The sequence below is a fragment of the Ovis aries genome, chromosome 21 (assembly GCF_016772045.2).
Source record: "Ovis aries strain OAR_USU_Benz2616 breed Rambouillet chromosome 21, ARS-UI_Ramb_v3.0, whole genome shotgun sequence".
In the NCBI taxonomy this organism is placed as follows: domain Eukaryota; kingdom Metazoa; phylum Chordata; class Mammalia; order Artiodactyla; family Bovidae; genus Ovis; species Ovis aries.
The window spans coordinates 5,197,255-5,216,886 of record NC_056074.1 but is presented as its reverse complement, the minus strand read 5'-3'; the positions used below and the strand labels follow the sequence as shown (position 1 = coordinate 5,216,886).

The 19,632-nt window shown below is 40.6% G+C and overlaps 1 protein-coding gene across 1 annotated transcript; it reads right to left on the bottom strand.

The window, feature by feature from the left end:
• Positions 1-1,455: 1,455 nt before the first annotated feature.
• LOC101111139 (upstream-binding factor 1-like protein 1) lies at positions 1,456-19,050 on the bottom strand. The gene is made up of 2 exons (XM_004019759.3): positions 18,903-19,050; positions 1,456-2,831 (listed from the first exon to the last, which is right to left on the bottom strand). The coding sequence occupies exons 1-2, from the start codon at positions 19,048-19,050 to the stop codon at positions 1,456-1,458; spliced, it is 1,524 nt and encodes a 507-aa protein (XP_004019808.3).
• Between the last annotated feature and the right edge of the window lie 582 nt (positions 19,051-19,632).

The following is a 19,632-nucleotide window of genomic DNA, read 5'->3' as shown; positions in this document are numbered from 1 at the left end:
CCTGGTCCCAGAAGATCTCACAAGCCCTGGGGCACTGAAGCTCACGTGTCACAACTCCAGAGCCACTGCTCTAGGGCCCTGTTCCAAACTCAGGGAAACCACCCCAGGGAGAAACCGAGCACTGATTTGCCCCAGCTCCCTCTAACTGGTAACATGCCCTGCACTGCAAGAAGATGGAGCTCAGTGAAAAATAAGTAAATAAATCTGTTAAAAAAAAAAACAAAAAAACAAAAAACAGAGAGAGAGGAGAGAAGTAATAATATTCTGGTAATTTCAGGTAAAGTGTAAAGGGGCTTGGCCATGAATATACCTGTGTCCATCCTTCCCCACACTTCCCTCCTATCCAGGCTGCCACACAAAATTGAGCAGAGTTCCATGTGCTCTACAGTAAGTTCCACCACTGTATTTTTATGAGGAATAAAATATTGCACTAAGATATCATGGATGAAGAGGAAGTCTCCAAATTCAACACTTTCATATACTTGTGTGATACTAATTGTCCATGAGAATAAAAAATGAAAATAGCCAGCAAAGTTTAGAAAAAAAGTTTAATGAGGTAGCACTAGCTTTAAATATACTTTCAGATACATCAATAAACCAAACTAATAAAAATGTAACATAGTGGTAGATGAATTCCTAAACAGTTTAGTAACTGTGAACTAAAATACTGACACACAGACTATACAAGTCCTAATATATACAATTTGAGTCTGGGTAAAAACATGATTCACTTACAACCTGGAGGAAGGGGCTGGGGCAGAAACCTGCAGAAATTGAGACATGGCCTGAAAACTCAGGGCCACTGGGTCAGAGGAGGCTCGGTTCAAGGAAAAGCTAATTCAGGTGGAGCGGTTACACATTTTTAATTTCAAGGTTTTGATCAGTTACAAAATCTCATGGATAGATAACGGGATGCACACACACATGGAAATGCCGCTGCCCACATGCCAGCCCCACTTCCGAGGTAAGGAAGGGCCAGCTCCTCGCCTGAGAGAGAAGGGCCAGAGACATCAGGGTCTGACAGCTTTCTTTAAGGCAAGTCTCCTACTTCCAGTCAATCAGATCTCCCCTCCCCAGCTCACTGCCCGAGTCCTGAGGGAAATGTCACAGAGAAGGGGCTCACAGACCCCTGGAGCCCCTCACATGTCTGGCAGGCAGAGGGTGAGGAGAGCAAGCCTTTCCAGTTCAGGGAGCTCAGTCTAGTCCAGGGTGCCCCGCAGCCCAGTCAGCTCAGGGTTTATTCCATGAGGAGTCATTGCATTGACTTTCTCTCAGGGTGAAGGTGGGGTAGATGGAGAGGCCACAAATTACAGCACAAGATGCCTTCTTTCCAAGAGGTCCCACTTTGTATGAAGAGGGAGGGAAAGAAGGAAGGCAATGAAAAGGCATAGAGAGACGAGCCGATGGACTTTTGCGGAAAGTTCTGTCCCTTCAGGTTGTGAACTAAACTCAGTTTTAATCCGAGTCAGAGGAGTCTCCTAGGGACGAAGAGCTGGAGCCGCGGTCCTCCGGCTCAGAATCGCCATCTTCATCCTCACTGCTGGGGGCTGAGGAGTGGCTGCCCTCTGGCTCTTCCACATTTTCCTCGGATTTCCATGAGGCAGGAGAATGTTCTCCAGTCGTGTCTGATGATACTAACTCTGCAATCTGAAGCACTGCGTCCTCTCTAAGCCTTCCTTGCAGATTCCCTGATGATGCGGACTGCAGACTCATCCTTCTAGTCTTGGGGTTCGGGCCCCCCGTCATGCTCATGTTCTTACGCTTAGCACAGGTCGCCTCTCTGTAGGCAGCATATTCTTCAGGAGACAGAGTCCTGAGCCAGAGATCAAGGTCCACCTTGTACTGTGTCTGCTGTTCCTCCGCCTGCTTCTTATAAAGCTCCTTCTGGTCCTGGGGGACCCGCTGCCAGCGTCTACTGATCTCCACCATGCGCTCCCTCGGGGGCACCACTTTCAGCTCCCTGCTCGACCAGAGATCCTGGTGAAACTTGTGATAGGCATTCATCGGGGGCTTCTTGGGCTCTCTGTGGAATTTCCACTTTATGGGTAAATTGTTTTCTCTGGAAGACTTCACCTTTTGAACATTCTCCTGAAACTGCTCTGGCACTTTCATTTCACTTCTTTGGGGGACACCAGATTTCTCCGGGTTTGGGACTAGATCAGGGTGCTGTGCTCTGAACAGAGCCACTTTCTCCCTAAAATCCTTTTTCTCTTTCTCAAGATCCTGACTGTGCTTCACCCTCAGCTGCTCAGGCACCTTCCTGTGTTCCTCAGACAGAACCCTGGTCAGCTGCTGGTTGCTTATCTTGGGGTGTTTTTGGATGTACTGGGGTCGCATCACTTGGGAAATGTGGCGGTATGCTGTCAGGGACTTCTTGAACAGATAAGCATGTTTCTTGTGTTTTCTGGTGTTTTGTTGTGTTTTCTTGTGTTCTTTGGAAGGATTGCTAACATTTTCCTTAGCTTCCAAGACTAATTCTTTCAGCGTGCGAAACTTTCTCACCTTATGGGAAACCTCTAACCATTTGAGTTTGCACATTTCCCCAGAAAAATCTTTAAAAGCTACTTTTTCCCAGTCCATCACTGACTGGGCTGTTTTGAATGTGTGCCTGTCACTGGATGGAATGCTTTTCTCCATACTTTCCAGTAACTGCACAATGTCTTCTTTGGACCAGTCATCTTGGCATTTAGGCATTGCCATTTCTAGGTCTTTGGGACACTTATGTGATTCCCACAGTTCAGACACCTCAACAGAATCTTCAGCTACTTCACTCTCAAGATTCAGCAGGTGAGTTATTTCTGAAGTCCTGCACTGTGTGCGATCCTCCGTTTCTGTGGAGAAAGAAAAGGAAAGTTACTCTCCTGTGTGACACAGGAGAGAAGCACAGCCCCCTTGGAATACGTCCCTTCTGTCATTTCATTTACCCTCAAGAATATAAATGAAAACCCACCCATCCTCTGAGTTGAGAGTCCTGTTGAGCACTATGAAGCTTCTTTTCACAATTAAAAATCCTCAGGCCTGACCCCACCTTGCCTTCCAGTCTCACCACAGTAGGTCTTACACAGAAATGAACAAAAACCTTGGGACTCACTCAAGGGACAAAGGATGAGAGAAAAGGAAGGGAAGTTAAAAATTAAAATGCCTGACAAGCAAGAGGGCTTTAAAATAGCAATGAGATACCACAGCACATGGACAAGAATGGTCAAAATCCCAAAGAAGAACCAAGTACCGAGAGGATGGAATATCAGGAAATTTGATTCATTTCCTAACGTGATGAAAAACAGTACAAGCCTTCTGAAAGACAATAAGGCAACTTCTTACTAAACTAAATATCCTCCTACAATGTAAGTCAGGACTCATGCTCCTTTGTATTTGCCCAAATCATTTGAAAACCTATATCCATAAAATAATTTTAAAAAAATTACCCACAATGGGATGTTTATAGCCACTTCGCTCACAATTAGAAAACTTGAAAACGACCAAGATGAATGGATAAAGAAACTCTGGTACATCAAGGCCAAGAAATATTACTCAGTTCTAAAAAAAAAAAAAAAGAGCAATCAAGCCATCAAGAGACAAGGAGTATTCTTTTATTCATATCTCTAAGTGAATGAAGCTAAGCTGAAAAGCATACATACTTCGTGACTCCAACTATAATACCTTTCAGGAAAAGAGAAATATGGGAAAAAAAGAAAAGAGAAATATGAGGACAGTGAAATAAACTTTGCTTCCCAGCAGTTAGGGTGATGGGACTGATGACTAGGTGATCACAAGTGACTTTCAGCAGTCTAACACTTCTGGATATTATAAAGGTGGACCTTGTCACATGTATCAGTGAAAACTAACAGAATGCGCAACACCAGGAGTGAACACTAATGTGAAACCATAGACTTCAGGTGATAATGAAGTGTCAGTGGAGGTTCCTAAATCATAATAAACACACCACTCTGAGACATAATGTGACAACGGGGGAAAACATGCGCTTATTCTGGGAGGTAGGATGTAGACAGGAATTCTGTGCTTTCTGCTCAGTGTTACTGTGAAAACAATATTCTCTAGAACACTGACACTCTTTAGGACTCTGAGCATAGCTCCCTTCTAAGAAAACTCCAGATGGCCAAAGACTGAATGTACAGTTGAGATGATAATTGATATAATTCATCTAAGAAATACATAAAAGAAGTACAAAGTGAAGATGAAGAGGGGAGAAGGGTAAATACATGTATGTAAGGATTGAAAAAGAGTTAAGTGATCAATATTTCATTTCTGGTGAGGTCAATAGACATTATGATAAGGCATATTAAATACAAATGTATACAACAAGGCCCTTTTATTGTGACTCAGCTGGTAAATAATCAGCCTGCAATGCGGAAGACCTGGGTTTGATCCCTGGGTTGGGAAGATTCCCTGGAGAAGGGAAAGGCTACCCACTCCAGTATTCTGGCTTGGAGAATTCCGTGCACTGGATAGTCCATGGGGTTTCAAAGAGTTGGACACAACTGAGTGACTTTCACTTCACTACTTCACAATATGCTAGGGACTCTCTGTTTTGGCTGAGATATAAAGATGACAAAACACGTCTCATGGGAAGCTCATAGAAATGAACAAATAGGAACACTGACCTGTGGAGGAGGTGCAGGTACTTCAGGCGCTGGCAGGGGAAGCCCTTCTCTGCACGTGTCTCCTGCACTCACACAGAAGAGTCCTCTTACTGCCTCTGACAGAGCAACCTGAGAAACAATGACACATCACACACAGTGTATCAAAAAGTGTATTACACAGAGTGTATCTACACTAAACACAGGTACTTATGTTCAATGTTCTATTTTATTCTATTAAACTCAGTTCCTTTTATCTCTAATATAAATAACTCTTAAGCATAACACTATTATTTATTTAACTACAACTTTCAGTTCTGAGAACTCTAACAATTGAATTTTCTCTCTTCTTTGACAATGACACTCTTCAATTTAAGTGACCTTCATGTAAGGGGGTTCTAAAGGCAAGAATACTGAAGTGGTTTGCCATTCCCTTCTCCAGTTTCCATTCCAATCCCAAAGAAAGGCAATGCCAAAGAAGGCTCAGACTACGCACAATTGCACTCAAAATTCTCCAAGCCAGCCTTCAGCAATACGTGAACCGTGAACTTCCAGATGTTCAAGCTGGTTTTAGAAAAGGCAGAGGAACCAGAGATCAAATTGCCAACATCCGCTGGATCATCGAAAAAGCAAGAGAGTTCCAGAAAAACATCTATTTCTGCTTTATTGACTATGCCAAAGCCTTTGATTGTGTGATCACAATAAACTGTGGAAAATTCTAGAAGAGATGAGAATACCAACCACCTGACCTGCCTCTTGAGAAACTTATATGCAGGTCAGGAAGCAACAGTTAGAACTGAACATGGAACAACAGACTGGTTCCAAATAGGAAAAGGAGTACATCAAGGCTGTATATTGTCACCCTGCTTATTTAACTTCTATGCATTGTACATCATGAGAAATGCTAGGCTGGAAGAAGCACAAGCTGGAATCAAGATTGCTGGGAGAAATATCAATAACCTCAGATATGCATATGACACCACCCTTATGGCAGAAAGTGAAGAGGAACTAAAAGCCTCTTGATGAAAGTGAAAGAGTAGAGTGAAAAAGTTGGCTTAAAGCTCAACATTCAGAAAATGAAGATCATGGCATCTGGTCCCATCACTTTATGGGAAATAGATGGAGAAACAGTGGAAACAGTGTCAGACTTTATTTTTTTGGGCTCCAAAATCACTGCAGATGGTGATTGCAGCCATAAAATTAAATGACACTTACTCCGTGGAAGAAAAGTTATGACCAACCTAGATAGCATATCCAAAATCAGAGACATTACTTTGCCAACAAAGGTCCGTCTAGTCAAGGCTATGGTTTTTCCAGCGGTCATGTATGGATGTGAGAGTTGGACTGTGAAGAAAGCTGAGCACCAAAGAATTGATGCTTTTGAACTGTGGTGTTGGAGAAGACTCTTGAGAGTCCCTTGGACTGCAAGGAGACCCAACCAGTCCATTCTGAAGGAGATCAGCCCTGGGATTTCTTTGGAAAGAATGATGCTAAAGGTGAAACTCCAGTACTTTGGGCACCTCATGGGAAGGGTTGACTCATTGGAAAAGACTCTGATGCTGGGAGGGATTGGGGGCAGAAGGAAAAGGGGATGACAGAGGATAAGATGGCTCGATGGCATCACGGACACAATGGATGTGAGTGAACTCCAGGAGATGGTGATGGACAGGGAGGCCTGGCGTGCTGCGATTCATGGGGTCGCAAAGAGTCGGACGTGACTGAGTGACTGAACTCAACTGAACTGAATGTAAGGGGAATCCATTTCTTTGATTAGCACATCAACATATTCCCAAATATATCAGATTTGCTCTACTATCAGAAAAGTTTTCTCGTTTGGAAATGTAGAAATTCCAAGTTACAAGAAGACCAGTTCTGAGACTTCTCAGAGGTTAAGCGGCTAAGACTCCATGCTCCCAGTGGACGGGACCAGCATTTGGTCCTTCATCAGGGAATTAGAGCCCTCATTCCACAGTGAAGTGTTCACCTGCCAAGATACTGAACTCCTGCATCCTGACTAAGAATTTGCATGTTGCATCTAAAGATCCCTTGAGGTGCAAGAAAGATCTGGTGCAGCCAAATTCATCAAATCCATCAATAAATAAACACACAGCTCCATTTAATACTGTTGTTGTTTAGTCCCTGTGGCCTGTGTGACTCTTCTGCAACCCCTTGGACTGTATCCCCACCAGGCTCCTGTCCATGGAATTCTCCAGGCAAGAATACTGGAGTGGGTTGACATTTCCTTCTCCAAGGGCCCTTGAGACCCCCATTTGAACCTGTGTCTCTTGTAGGCAGCTTCTTTTCCCCTGAGCTACTAGGGAAGCCAGCCATCTAATATATGTGCTTCAAAATAAATGACTGAAGTTAATAAAAGTTTTCACTTCTATATCAGAGTGAGTGCAGAATTTCTTTTTTTCAGGTATTTAGTGTATTACCAATGTTGTTTTGAGAGCCATCATCAGGTCTGGATTGCTACTGGACAATATAAAGACTGAAATCCCAACTTTTCCTTACAAATATATCACTCTTCATGTTCTACAGCACAGTTTAGCAATCAAATTTTAGATATCATGCTAAATGGAAAAGCTGTCCAGGACTTCCCATCAAGAAATTCATATTTTCCTTTTATATCATGGAATCATAAGTTCATAGAATCACTCATGTTCATTCACAAATTCCGATGATTTGAAGGTAAGTCTACAGTTTCAGAGTGTAATGACAAAATTCTTATGAACCAGGTTTTCTCATTTGCTTAAGAAATTCTTAAGCCTGTTACTGCTGAATTAAAATTATTCTTTTTAAGTATGAGGGAAAGAAATATGAATCCTTCTACTAGAACCATTTACTCACCAGAAAGTTGTAGATTTGATTTCATCAATGCCGGTTCGAAAATCAGTCCCATCCAGTCAGGAGTTCTATGCTCTCTGGTTGGGTCAGCAGCTGTAACTTTCAGAGCTGTCCACAGTCCAGCCAACTCAGAACAACTCTGAACAGAAGAAACAGTTCATCTGAGATCCGACTATCAGGACTGTTGAGGCCCCTTCCTGATTAGATTACCACAGTTCCCTTGGATATACCCAATCAACACTAACTGCACTAAATCTCTCACTAATTTCTATATGTTAATAGAATGGATAACTGAAGTCCCAGTCCTCATCACTGAGTTTATACTGAATACCCATTCCTCTCTGATTTTAAGGATCTTATATTTTCCTAAAATTCCCTCCCTATTTGATTATACTTTACTAAGATATTTGAATGTGTATTCTTCCATGATTTGATAATTTCTTCCCTTTATTCACAAGCTCTAGGGTCTAATAACATATCAAATTTATAATGGTCATTAAAACCTCTTCAGTTCTAATCCAAATTCTACCAGTGTATAGAATAAATATAAATATGAATAATTATTGTAGATTAGTTGGGAAATTTGAGAAAAAGAGGCTCCAAATTTCGGCATCCATGATTGATTTAATTCTGATTTTAGAATAATTAAACAGGAACATTGAATTTTTAAAAATACAGTTGCTTTGTTGAGAACAATTTGATTCAACCCAACCTGATCAAAACTATATCTGGCTTGAAATGACTAGTTACCAGGCCAAATAATATTTTCAATAACAGATTTCATAACTGTCTTAAAATTGACTTCTTTTATTTCCAAAATTATATATAATTTTACTTTGCAACTGGTACTTGTGAAACACGTAACAGTAGGATATTATGTGGATAACCTAAATTAGTGAAATATTTTGATACTTAGCTTTAAAAAACTAAATAACTATGGCATCATTTTGGGTACATACTTTTACTTATGGATGTGCACAGGCAAAGCTGAAATCATATATCAAAATGTACATTGGATTGCTAAACTTTTTGGAGGATTCCATGGTAGTCAGTAGATGGGATTTGCAAAAAATAAATGTTTCATTTCTCTGTATAGAATTCATAGTTTTTGATGAACTGCTCTTGAAAAAGCACAGATATTTTTATTACATACATGACATTCACATAGTTTGCAGAGTTCAGTAGTTCTAATCAGTTTTAATATAATATTTTATCATGCATAAAAATTAAGGGAATCAATAAATGTTGCATTATTTATAATACAAAATTAAGATTAAATATTAGTAGATTCACTATTAGAGAAAATAAAATACTTCCAAAATGGTCAGGTTCCAAATAGGGAAAGGAGTACATCAATGCTATATAATGTTATCCTGCTTATTTAACTTATATGCAGAGTGCATCATGAGGAACGCTGAACTAGATGAAGCACAAACTGGAATGAAGTTTGCTGGGAGCAATATCAATAACCTCAGATACTCAGATGACACCACACTTTATGGCAGAAAGTGAAGAACTAAACCACCTCTTAGATGAAAGTGAAAGAGGAGAGTGAAAAAGATGGCTTAAATTCAACATTCAAAAAAAGAACATGGCATCTGATCCCATCAGTTCATGGGAAATAGATGGGGAAAGAGTGACAGACTTTATTTTGGCGGGTTCCAAAATCACTGCTGATGGTGACTGCAGCCATGAAATTAAAAGACGCTTACTCCTTGGAAGAAAAGTTACGACCAACCTAGACAGCATATTAAAAAGTAGAGACACTACTTTGTCAACAAAGGTCCATTTAGTCAGAGCAATGGTTTTTCCAGTCGTCATGCATGAATGTGAGAGTTGGACTATAAAGTAAGCTGAGCATCGAAGAACTGATGCTTTTGAACTGTGATGTTGGAGAAGACTCTTGAGAGTCCCTTTGACTGCAAGGAGATCCAACTAGTGGACTTTCGGATGTTTTGTATATATGAATTTAAATCCTTAAAAAGTATATTTGCCTTTGACCCAGTAATTCTAACCTTGAAAAAACTTCAAAGGAACTCACTGGACAAAATCTCACAATCCAAAACCTTGCTTTAACTATTTCTCTCTCTACTGCATATAATCAACGTACAAAGCAAAGAAAAAATATTGAACTTTTTACGTCCCCAGCAAAATCTGAGACCTCCTGAATTTAGGACAATATTCTTTCATTCTGTTCATGATGTAGTAAGTTAATGCGCCCATTTTGTTAGTTTCTCAGTCATGTCCGACCCTCTGTGACTGCATGGATGGTAGCCGCCAGTCTCCTCTGTCTATGGAATTCTCCAGGCAAGAATACTGGAGTGGGCTGCCATTCCCTTCTCCAAAATGTGCCCCTTAACCTCTCCCAAATTATGTCCAGGTCCCAATAGCCAGTATCTCTGTGATTCTGTTTTTAGAATAGAGTCTGTACAGGCATAATTGAGGTGAAGGTATCATGATGAGCCCACCCAGGATAGAGAATGAACCCTAAATCTGCTGACAGGTGTCTTGATGAGAGAAAGAAGAGGGATATCTTAGATGCAGAGAACAGGTCCTGCAAGGAGGCAGAGATTCAAGCTAAATGTCATAGTTTGAGGATTCCCAGGAGCCACCTGGCACTGGAAGAGACAAAAACAAATTCTTTCAGAGCCTTTGCAAGGAGTACAGCCCTGCCAACACCTCGATTCCCACCCTCCAGGTCTGTCAGACAATACAAAGATTTTAAGCCACCCTGTGTGGGATTGGGTGTTGTGGAAGCTCTAGGAAACTGATAAAAATAGTGACCTCTAGGGACAATGACCAGTGCCAAGAAAATGATCTAGTCATAGCAAACCCCCTCTTCCAACAACACAAGAGAAGACTTTACACATGGACATCACCCGATGGTCAACACCGAAATCAGATTGATTATATTCTATGTAGCCAAAGATGGAGAAGCTCTATACAGTCAACAAAAACAAGACCAGGAGCTGACTGTGGCTCAGATCATGAACTCCTCATTACCAAATTCAGACGTAAATTGAAGAAAGTAGGGAAAACCGCTAGACCATTCAGGTATGACCTAAATCAAATCCCTTATGATTATGCAGTGGAAGTGAGAAATAGATTTAAGGGCCTAGATCTGATAGATAGAGGGCCTGATGAACTAGGGAATGAGGTTCGTGACATTGTACAGGAGGCAGGGATCAAGACCATCCCCATGGAAAAGAAATGCAAAAAAGCAAAATGGCTGTCTGGGGAAGACTTACAAATAGCTGTGAAAAGAAGAGAGGCGAAAAGCAAAGGAGAAAAGGAAAGATACAAGCATCTGAATGCAGAATTCCAAAGAATAGCAAGAAGAGATAAGAAAGCCTTCTTCAGCGATCAACGCAAAGAAATAGAGGAAAAGAACAGAATGGGAAAGACTAGAGATCTCTTCAAGAAAATTAGGCATACCAAGGGAACATTTCATGCAAAGATGGGATTGATAAAGGACAGAAAAGGTATGGACCTAACAGAAGCAGAAGATGTTAAGAGGGTGTGGCAAGAATACACGGAAGAACTGTATAAAAATGATCTTCATGACCCAGATAATCATGATGATGTGATCACTAATCTAGAGCCAGACATCTTGGAATGTGAAGTCAAGTGGGCATTAGAAAGCATCACTATGAATAAAGCTACTGGAGGTGATGGAATACCAGTTGAGCTGTTTGAAATCCTGAAAGATGATGCTGTGAAAGTGCTGCACTCAATATGCCAGCAAATTTGGAAAACTCAGCAGTGGCCACAGGACTGGAAAAGGTCAGTTTTCATTCCAATCCCAAAGAAAGGCAATGCCAAAGAATGCTCAAACTACCGTACAATTGCACTCATCTCACATGCTAGTAAAGTAATGCTCAAAATTCTCCTAGCCAGGCTTTAGCAATATGTGAACTGTAAAATTCCTGATGTTCAAGCTGGTTTTAGAAAAGGCAGAGGAACCAGAGATCAAATTGCCAACATCTGCTGGATCATGGAAAAAGCAAGAGAGTTCCAGAAAAACATCTATTTCTGCTTTATTGACTATGCCAAAGCCTTTGACTGTGTGGATCACAATAAACTGTGGAAAATTCTAAGAGAGATGGGAATACCAGACCACCTGACCTGCCTCTTGAGAAACTTAGATGCAGGTCAGGAAGCAACAGTTAGAACTGGACATGGAACAACAGACTGGTTTCAAATAGGAAATAGTGTACATCAAGGCTGTATATTGTCACCCTGCTTATTTAACTTCTATGCAGAGTACATCATGAGAAACGCTGGACTGGAAGAAACACAAGCTGGAATCAAGATTGCCAGGAGAAATATCCATAACCTCAGATATGCAGATGACACCACCCTTATGGCAGAAAGTGAAGAGGAGCTAAAAAGCCTCTTGATGAAAGTGAAAGAGGAGAGCGAAAAAGTTGGCTTAAAGCTCAACATTCGGAAAACGAAGATCATGGCATCTGGTCCCATCACTTCATGGGAAATAGATGGGGCAACAGTAGAAACAGTGTCAGACTTTGTTTTTTTGGACTCCCAAATCACTGCAGATGGTGACTGCAGCCATGAAATTAAAAGATGCTTACTCCTGTGAAGAAAAGTTATGACCACCTAGATAGTATATTCAAAAGCAGAGACGCAGACCTGGCGTGCTGCGATTCATGGGGTTGCAAAGAGTCGGACACGACTGAGCGACTGAACTGAACTGAACCAAGGACAATGGCTAGGCCTTCATTTTCTCAACTTTGAGGTCCTTCACCACTTCTTCAGTTTAGTTCAGTCGCTCAATAGTTTCTGACTCTTTGTGACCCCAAGGACTGCAGGATGCCAGGCTTCTCTGTCCTTCACCAACTTTCAGAGCTTGCTCAAACTCATGTGCATTGAGTCTGAGATGCAATCCAACCATCTCATCCTCTGTCATCCCCTTTTCATCCTGCCTTCAATCTTTCCTGGAGTCAGAGTCTTAACTAATGAGTGACTTCTTCGCATCAGTTACCCAAAGTATTGAAGCTTCAGTTTCAGCACAAGTCCTTCCATTGAATATTCAGGGTTGATTTTCTTTAGGATTGATTGATTTCATCTCCTCTCAGTGCAAGGGACTCTCAAGAATCTTCTCCAACACCACAGTTCAGAAGCATCAATTCTTCGGCACTCAGCTTTGTTTATGGCCCAACTTTCACATCCGTACATGACTAGTGGGAAAACCATATCTTTTACTAGATGAACCCTTGTCGGCAAAGTAATGTCTCTGCTTTTTTAATATGCTGTCTAGGTTAGTCATAACTTTTCTTCCAAGGAGCAACAGTCTTTTAATATCTTGGCTGTAGTCACCATCTACAGTGATTTTGGAGCACGAGAAAATAAAATCTGCTGCTGTTTCCATTGTTTCCTTATCTCTATGCCATGAATGATGGGACCAGAGGTCATGATATTTGTTTTCTGAATGTTGAGTTGTAAGCCAGCTTTCTCACTCTCCTCTTTCACTTTCATCAAGAGGCTTTTTAGTCCTTCTTTACTTTCTGGCATAAGGGTGGTGGCATCTGCATATCTGAGGTTAGTGATATTTCTCCAGGCAATCTTGATTTTGGCTTGTGCTTCATCCAGCCTGGCATTTCACATGGTGTACTCTGCCTATAAGTTAAATAAGCAGGGTGACAATATATGGCCTTGACATACTCTTTTCCCAATTTGGAGCCAGTCCATTCCATGTCTGGATCTAATTGTTGCCTCTTGATCTGCATACAGGTTTCTCAGGAGGCAGGTCAGGTGGTCTGGTATTCCCGTCTCCTTAAGAATTTTCCACCATTTGCCATGATCCACACAGTCAAAGGCTTTAGTCAATGAAGCAGAAGTAGATAATTTTCAGGAATTATCTTGCCTTTTCTATGATCCAACGGATGTTGGCAATTAGATCTCTTGTTTCTCTGCCTTTTACAAATTCAGCTTGAACCTCTGGATGTTCTGGGTTCATGAAGCTTGGAGAATTTTGAGCATTATTTTGCTAGCCTGTGAGGTGAGTGCAATTTGTGTGGTAGTTTGAACACTTCTGGCATTGCCTTTCTTTGGAATTGGAATGAGAACTGACCTTTTCCAGTCTTGTGGCCACTGCTGAGTTTTCCAAATTTGCTGGCATATTGAGACCAGGACTTTAACAGTATCATCTTTTAGGATTTGAAATAGCTCAGTTGGAATTCCATCACCTCCACTAGCTTTATTTGCAGTGATGCTTCCTAAGGCCCACTTGACTATGCACTCCAGGAAGTCTGGCTCTAGGTGAGTGATCACACCATCATGGCTACTAGAGTCACTAAGATCTTTTTTGTATAGTTCTTCTGTGTATTCTTGCCAACTCCTCTAAATATCTTCTGCTTCTGTTTGGTCCATACCATTTCTGTCCTTTATTGTGCCCATCTTTGCATGAAATATTCCCTTGATAGCTCTAATTTCCTTAAGATTTATATTTTTTCCCATTATGATTTTCCTCTATTTCTTTGCACTGATCACTTAGGAAGCCTTTCTTATCTCTCCTTGCTATACTTTGGAGCTCTGCATTCAGAAGGATATATCTTTCCTTTTTTTCCTTGCCTTTGCTTCTCCTTTCTCAGCTGTTTGTAAGAAGTGATGATATTCCTGTAGAACTATGGATGGAAGTTCATAACATTTTACAGGAGGCGGTAGTAAAAACCATCCCCAAGAAAACTATTTTTAGGCATTGGGTTAACTCCTGTTATATGGATTAACCATTTTAGTATTCTCAGCAATATTCACTAATTTTTACCCCTAGTTTATAAAGAGGATACTTGACATACTGTGCGTAAAATGCTACTGTCTAAAAATCACATATGGAACAAATTTTTGATGCAGGGCTTAAAAATAGATATTACAGGAAGACCAAAAAAATTAGCTTTTCTATCCATGATTACCATTAAACTTTCATTTTTAACTGATCATGGCTCAAATTCATCATACCTGGATCAGAACTCACCTCAGTACTGTTACAGAAGTCTTCTCTCTTGTTCAGTAAGTAACTCTTAAATTCAGTTCAGAGTTTAGGTGCTCACTTCCTGGTGGCAAACACCTTCAAGTCTCCACAGTCTAGTCAATTATGAAGGCAATAGCTCTGTACTCTGGAGATGAATGAGTTTGGATCTTTGCTGGATGCTTTATGTATCCTCTGAAGACCAGGTCCACTTCCTCAAAGTGATAGTGTTATCAACCCTGCACAAAGGTATGTGATTAGATTTCTCAAGAGTTGTAAACACATCTAGATGCCAAGGATTGAAATCTGCAGCTGCTGCTGCTAAGTCGCTTCAGTGTCCGACTCTTTGCGACCCCACAGATGCAGCCCACCAGGCTCCACTGTCCTAGGGATTCTCCAGGCAAGAACGCTGGAGTGTGTTGCCATTTCCTTCTCCAATGCACAGAAGTGAAAAGTGAAAGTGAAGTCGCTCAGTTATGTCCAACTCTTAGTCACCACATAGACTGCAGCCTACCAGGCTCTTCCATCCATGGGATTTCCCAGGCTAACCTACTGAAATTTACTTAATCCAATTACCATAAACCGATCTCAGGTAAAGAGTCACAGATTGAGTTCATACTTCCAATCCACGAAGTTTGGTTAATGAATGAACTCCCCAATTATAACTTTCGTATCTCCATTTATAGAAGTTTATTATAGTCTTAATTGAAGCAACCTACTAGGTTACCTGTCTGAATTTGCTTACATTACTTCCTGGATATTTCTTCAGAAAGAGGAGTTTTTCCCGTTTCATTTTTCAGCCCAGAACAGTCAAGCTGCCCAATAATATGGCTTACTACTCTTGCCTTCTGCTGTTTGATGGATGTCCTCAACCCCTTCAGAACTAAAGTCTCTTAAATTTTATTCATTCAGTTTTCCATGAAATTCTTCCTGCTGAGGCTCATTTTGGTTACACACTATTGTTCTGCCCTGGCTGTAACTGCACACAGAAGAGCGGATGGTGGTTATTCTCTAAGACTCTGTTCCTTTTAGTCATCCCCTGCATATCATCCCATACACTTTCAGTCTATTATTCAATATGTATGTACATTTGAAATATTGATGCTAAGTTAAGGATTATTGGATAATTGTACACTGCAAGATAGACTAAAAAAATCATAGATAATCTGTGAAGGAAATGTAATACTATGAAGTTTGGACAACTATCTTGTAAGATTTTCTTTATTTTGACTCTGTTTGCATTCTATTCCTCAAAACATTTTCATATTTAGTCAAAGATGGGTCATAGTGCTCCACTCAGGGAAAGATAGTAGATGGGAAAATTTCTTTACTTATTTGTAATTTTTTTGAAATATAAAGTTGATGTACAATATTGTTTGAGTTTCAGGTGTATAGCAAAGTGAATCAGATATATATAAAATCTCACCTCTGTTTTCCATACTGTTCATGAGGTTCTTGAGGCAAGAACACTGAAGTGGTTTGCCATTCCCTTCTCCAGTGCAACATGTTTTGTCAGAACTCTCCGCCATGACTCATCCATCTTTGCTGGCCCTGCAAGGTATGACTCATAGCTTCCTTGAGTTACACAAGGCTGTGATCCATGTGCAAGAAGGCATAGTGCTTGTCAAAGGAGATCTTACTAATAGCCGAGAAAACAAGAGAAACAAACACAATAGAGAAAGGGAACGAGATACCCATATGAATGCAGAGTTCCAGAGAATAGCAAGGAAAGGTAAGAAATGCAAAGAAATAGAGGAAAATGGGAAAGACTAGAGATCTCTTCAAGAAAACTGGGGACACCAATGGAACATTTCTTGCAAAGATGGACAGAAATATCAAGAACATAACAGAAGCAGAGAGATTAAGGAGCAGTGGCAAGAATACACAGAAGAACTATACTAAAAAGGTCTTAATGACCTGGATCACCACAATGGTGTGGTCACTCACCTAGAGTCAGACATCCTGGAGTGTGAACAAAGCTAGTGGAGGTGATGGAATTCAGGCTGAGCCATTTCAAATAATTAAAGATGATGCTGTTAAAGTGCTGCACTCAATATACCAGCAAATTTGGAAAATTTGTAGTGGCCACGGGACTGTAAATGGTCAGTTTTTCTTCCAATCTGAAAGAAAGAAATGGCAAAGAATGTTCAGACTACTGAGCAACTGCAATCATTTCAAATGTTATCAAGATTATGCTCAAAATCCTTCAAGCTAGGCTTCGGCAGTTTGTGAACAGAGAAATTCCAGATGTGCAAGCTGCATTTAGAAAGGGCTGAGGAGTCAGAGATCCAACAGCCAACATCTGTTGGATCATAGGAATAGTAAGGAAATTCCAAAAAAGGAATTACATCTGCTCCATTGACTACTCTAAAGCCTTTGACTATGTGAATCAAATAAAACTGTGGGAAATTCTTAAAGAGGTGGGAATACCAGACTACCTTCCCTGTTTTCTAAGAAGACTGTATGCAGGAAAGGAAGCAACCGTTGGAACCAGACCTGAAAAAGAGAGTGGTTCAAGACTGGGAAAGGAGGATGTCAAGACTGTATATTATCACCCAGCTTCTTTAACTTATATGCAGAGTACATCACAACAAATGCCAGGCTGAATGACTCACAAGTAGAGTCAAGATTGCTAGGAGAAATATCAACAACCTCAGGTATACAGATGATACCACTTTTACAGCAGAAAACAAGGAGGAACTTAAAAGCTTCTTGATGAGGATGAAATAGGAGAGTGAAAAAGCTGGCTTCAAACTCATCATTCAAAAAACTAAATCCTGGCATCCGGTTCCATCACTTCATGGCAAATAGATGGGGAAAAAGTGGAACCTGTGACAGATTTTATTTTCTTGGGCCCCAAAATCTCTGCAGCCAATAACTACAGCCATGAAATTGGAAGCCCCTTGCTCCTTGGAAGAAAAGCTATGACCAACCTAGACAGCATATTAAAAAGCAGAAAAATCACTTTCCCAACAAAGGCCCCTATAGTACAAGCTATGATTTTTCCAGTAGTCATGTGAGAGTTGGATCATGAAAAAGGTTGCGTGCCAAACAATTGGTGCTTTCAAGCTGTGGTGCTAGAGAAGCCTCTTGAGAGTTGCTTGGACAGCAAGGAGATCCAATCAGTCAATCCTAAAGGAAATCCAGCCTGAATGCTCATTGGAAGGACTGAAGCTGAAGCTGAAGCTCCGGTACTTTGGCCACCGGATACAAAGAGCTAGCTCATCTGAAAAGACCTTATGCAGGGAAAGATTGAAGACAGGAGAAGGGGGCGATGGAGGATGACACCGTTGAATCATTGACTCAATGGACACGAGTTTGAGCAAACTTCTGGAGATCATGAAGGACAAGGAATCCCGGCGTGCTGCAGTTCATGGGGTTGCAAAGAGTTGGACATGACTTATTTCCTGAATAACAACAATAACTCTTTTTAAAAATTATTTTTTATATACATCATTCCCAAGTATTCACTTGAGTTCCCTTTGCTATACAGTAGGTTCTTCTTAATTATTTACTTTATACATAGTAACATGTATGTGTCAATCCCAGTCTCCTAATTAATCCCTCACCCCTTCTTAGCCACAAGTTACACGTTATTTTTTCTACACCTGTGATTCTGTTTTATAAATAACTATTTGTATCATTTTCTTAGATTCCAATATCATATGATACTGCTTTTTCTTTTTCTGATTTAACTTCACTCAGTATGATAGTCTCCAGTTCCTTGCATGTCGCCGCACATGGTATTTTTGGTTCTTTTTATGGCTGAGTGATATTCCATTGTATATATGTAACACATTTTCTGCATCCATTCATCTGTCCTTGGACATTTAGGTTCCTTCCATGTCTTGACAGTTGCAAACAACTTGTCAATGAACGTGGAGGTGCATGTATCCTTTTGACCCACACTTTCCCCTGGATATATGCCCAGGAGTGGGATTGTTGAATCATATGGTAGCTTTATTCTTGTTATTTAAGGAAACTTTAACTGTCTCCACAGTGGTTTACCAATGTATATCCCCATGAATAAAGCAGGAAGATTCCCTTTTCTCCAGACTCTTGAGAGAGTTAAAGCTTAGGCAGTCCAGGTTGCCTTTAAGGAGGAGGTGAACATTCTCACTCTTGCTTTCCTTATGCCTTGTGCAACAAGCTGTCTTGCCTGAGAACTGGCCTCTCTAGGAACTAGTATTCACATTCCACAGTGTCTGACTGGTGGAAATGCTTTTCTTAAGCTCTATGTTAATGATCATAATTGTAACAAATCTTGCCTGGGAACCTATTTCTCAAGACTTGTACCCCTGAGCTGTTGCCCAGTACCGTTCTCCCTGGCTAATCTTGTGCCAAATTATCTCAAGATGTGTGACTTGGGAAAGAGTCTGGTGGAACTCTTATAATCTTTTTATCTATTTGTAGCAGCCAGCTGAGAAGTACATAAGGCTCTACTTAAACTAGCGAGGCAGGCACTCTCTTGCCTCTCCCAGTGACTTTGCTGGAAGCTTTCTCCAGCAAGCTTTCACTGTCACTGTGATAAATTTCATTGCACGAAGTGGTGAGTGGCTGGGCCTGCGTCTTTTGGTCCCAGGCTGAATCCATGTCTCTGGAGGGCACGCTCATGCACATGTTAGCAGTCTCAGTGATAAGCTACCACTCTCCCCAGCATTTACTGTTTGCAGTAGCTTTGATGATGGTCACTCTGACTCATGTAAGGTTAGATCTCATTGTAGCTTTGATTTGCATTTCTCCAGTAAATATTGATGTCAAGAATCTTTTCATGTGTTGTTTGGCCATTCATATGTTTTCTTTGAAGAAATGTCTATTTGGGCCATCTGCTCATTTTTTACTTTTGTTTTTTAATACTGAGCCACATGAGCTCTTTATAAATTTTTGGAGACAAATCTCTTGTTGGTCTCATCTTTTTCAAATATTTTCTTCCATTCTGTGGGTTTTCTTTCTGTTTTGTTTACAGTTTCCTTTGCTGTGGAGAAGCTTTTGTGTTTAACTAGATTCCATTTGCTTATTTTTTAAAATTTCCTTTAGGAGAAGGCTCAAAAAAATCTTGCTAAGATTTATGGTAAAGAGTGTTCTGTCCATGTTTTCATCTAAGAGTTTTATAGTATATAGTCTCACATTTAGGTTTTTAACCCATTTTGAGTTTATTTATGTGTATCAAAGCAGTCAATCTTAAAGGAAATTAGCCCTGAA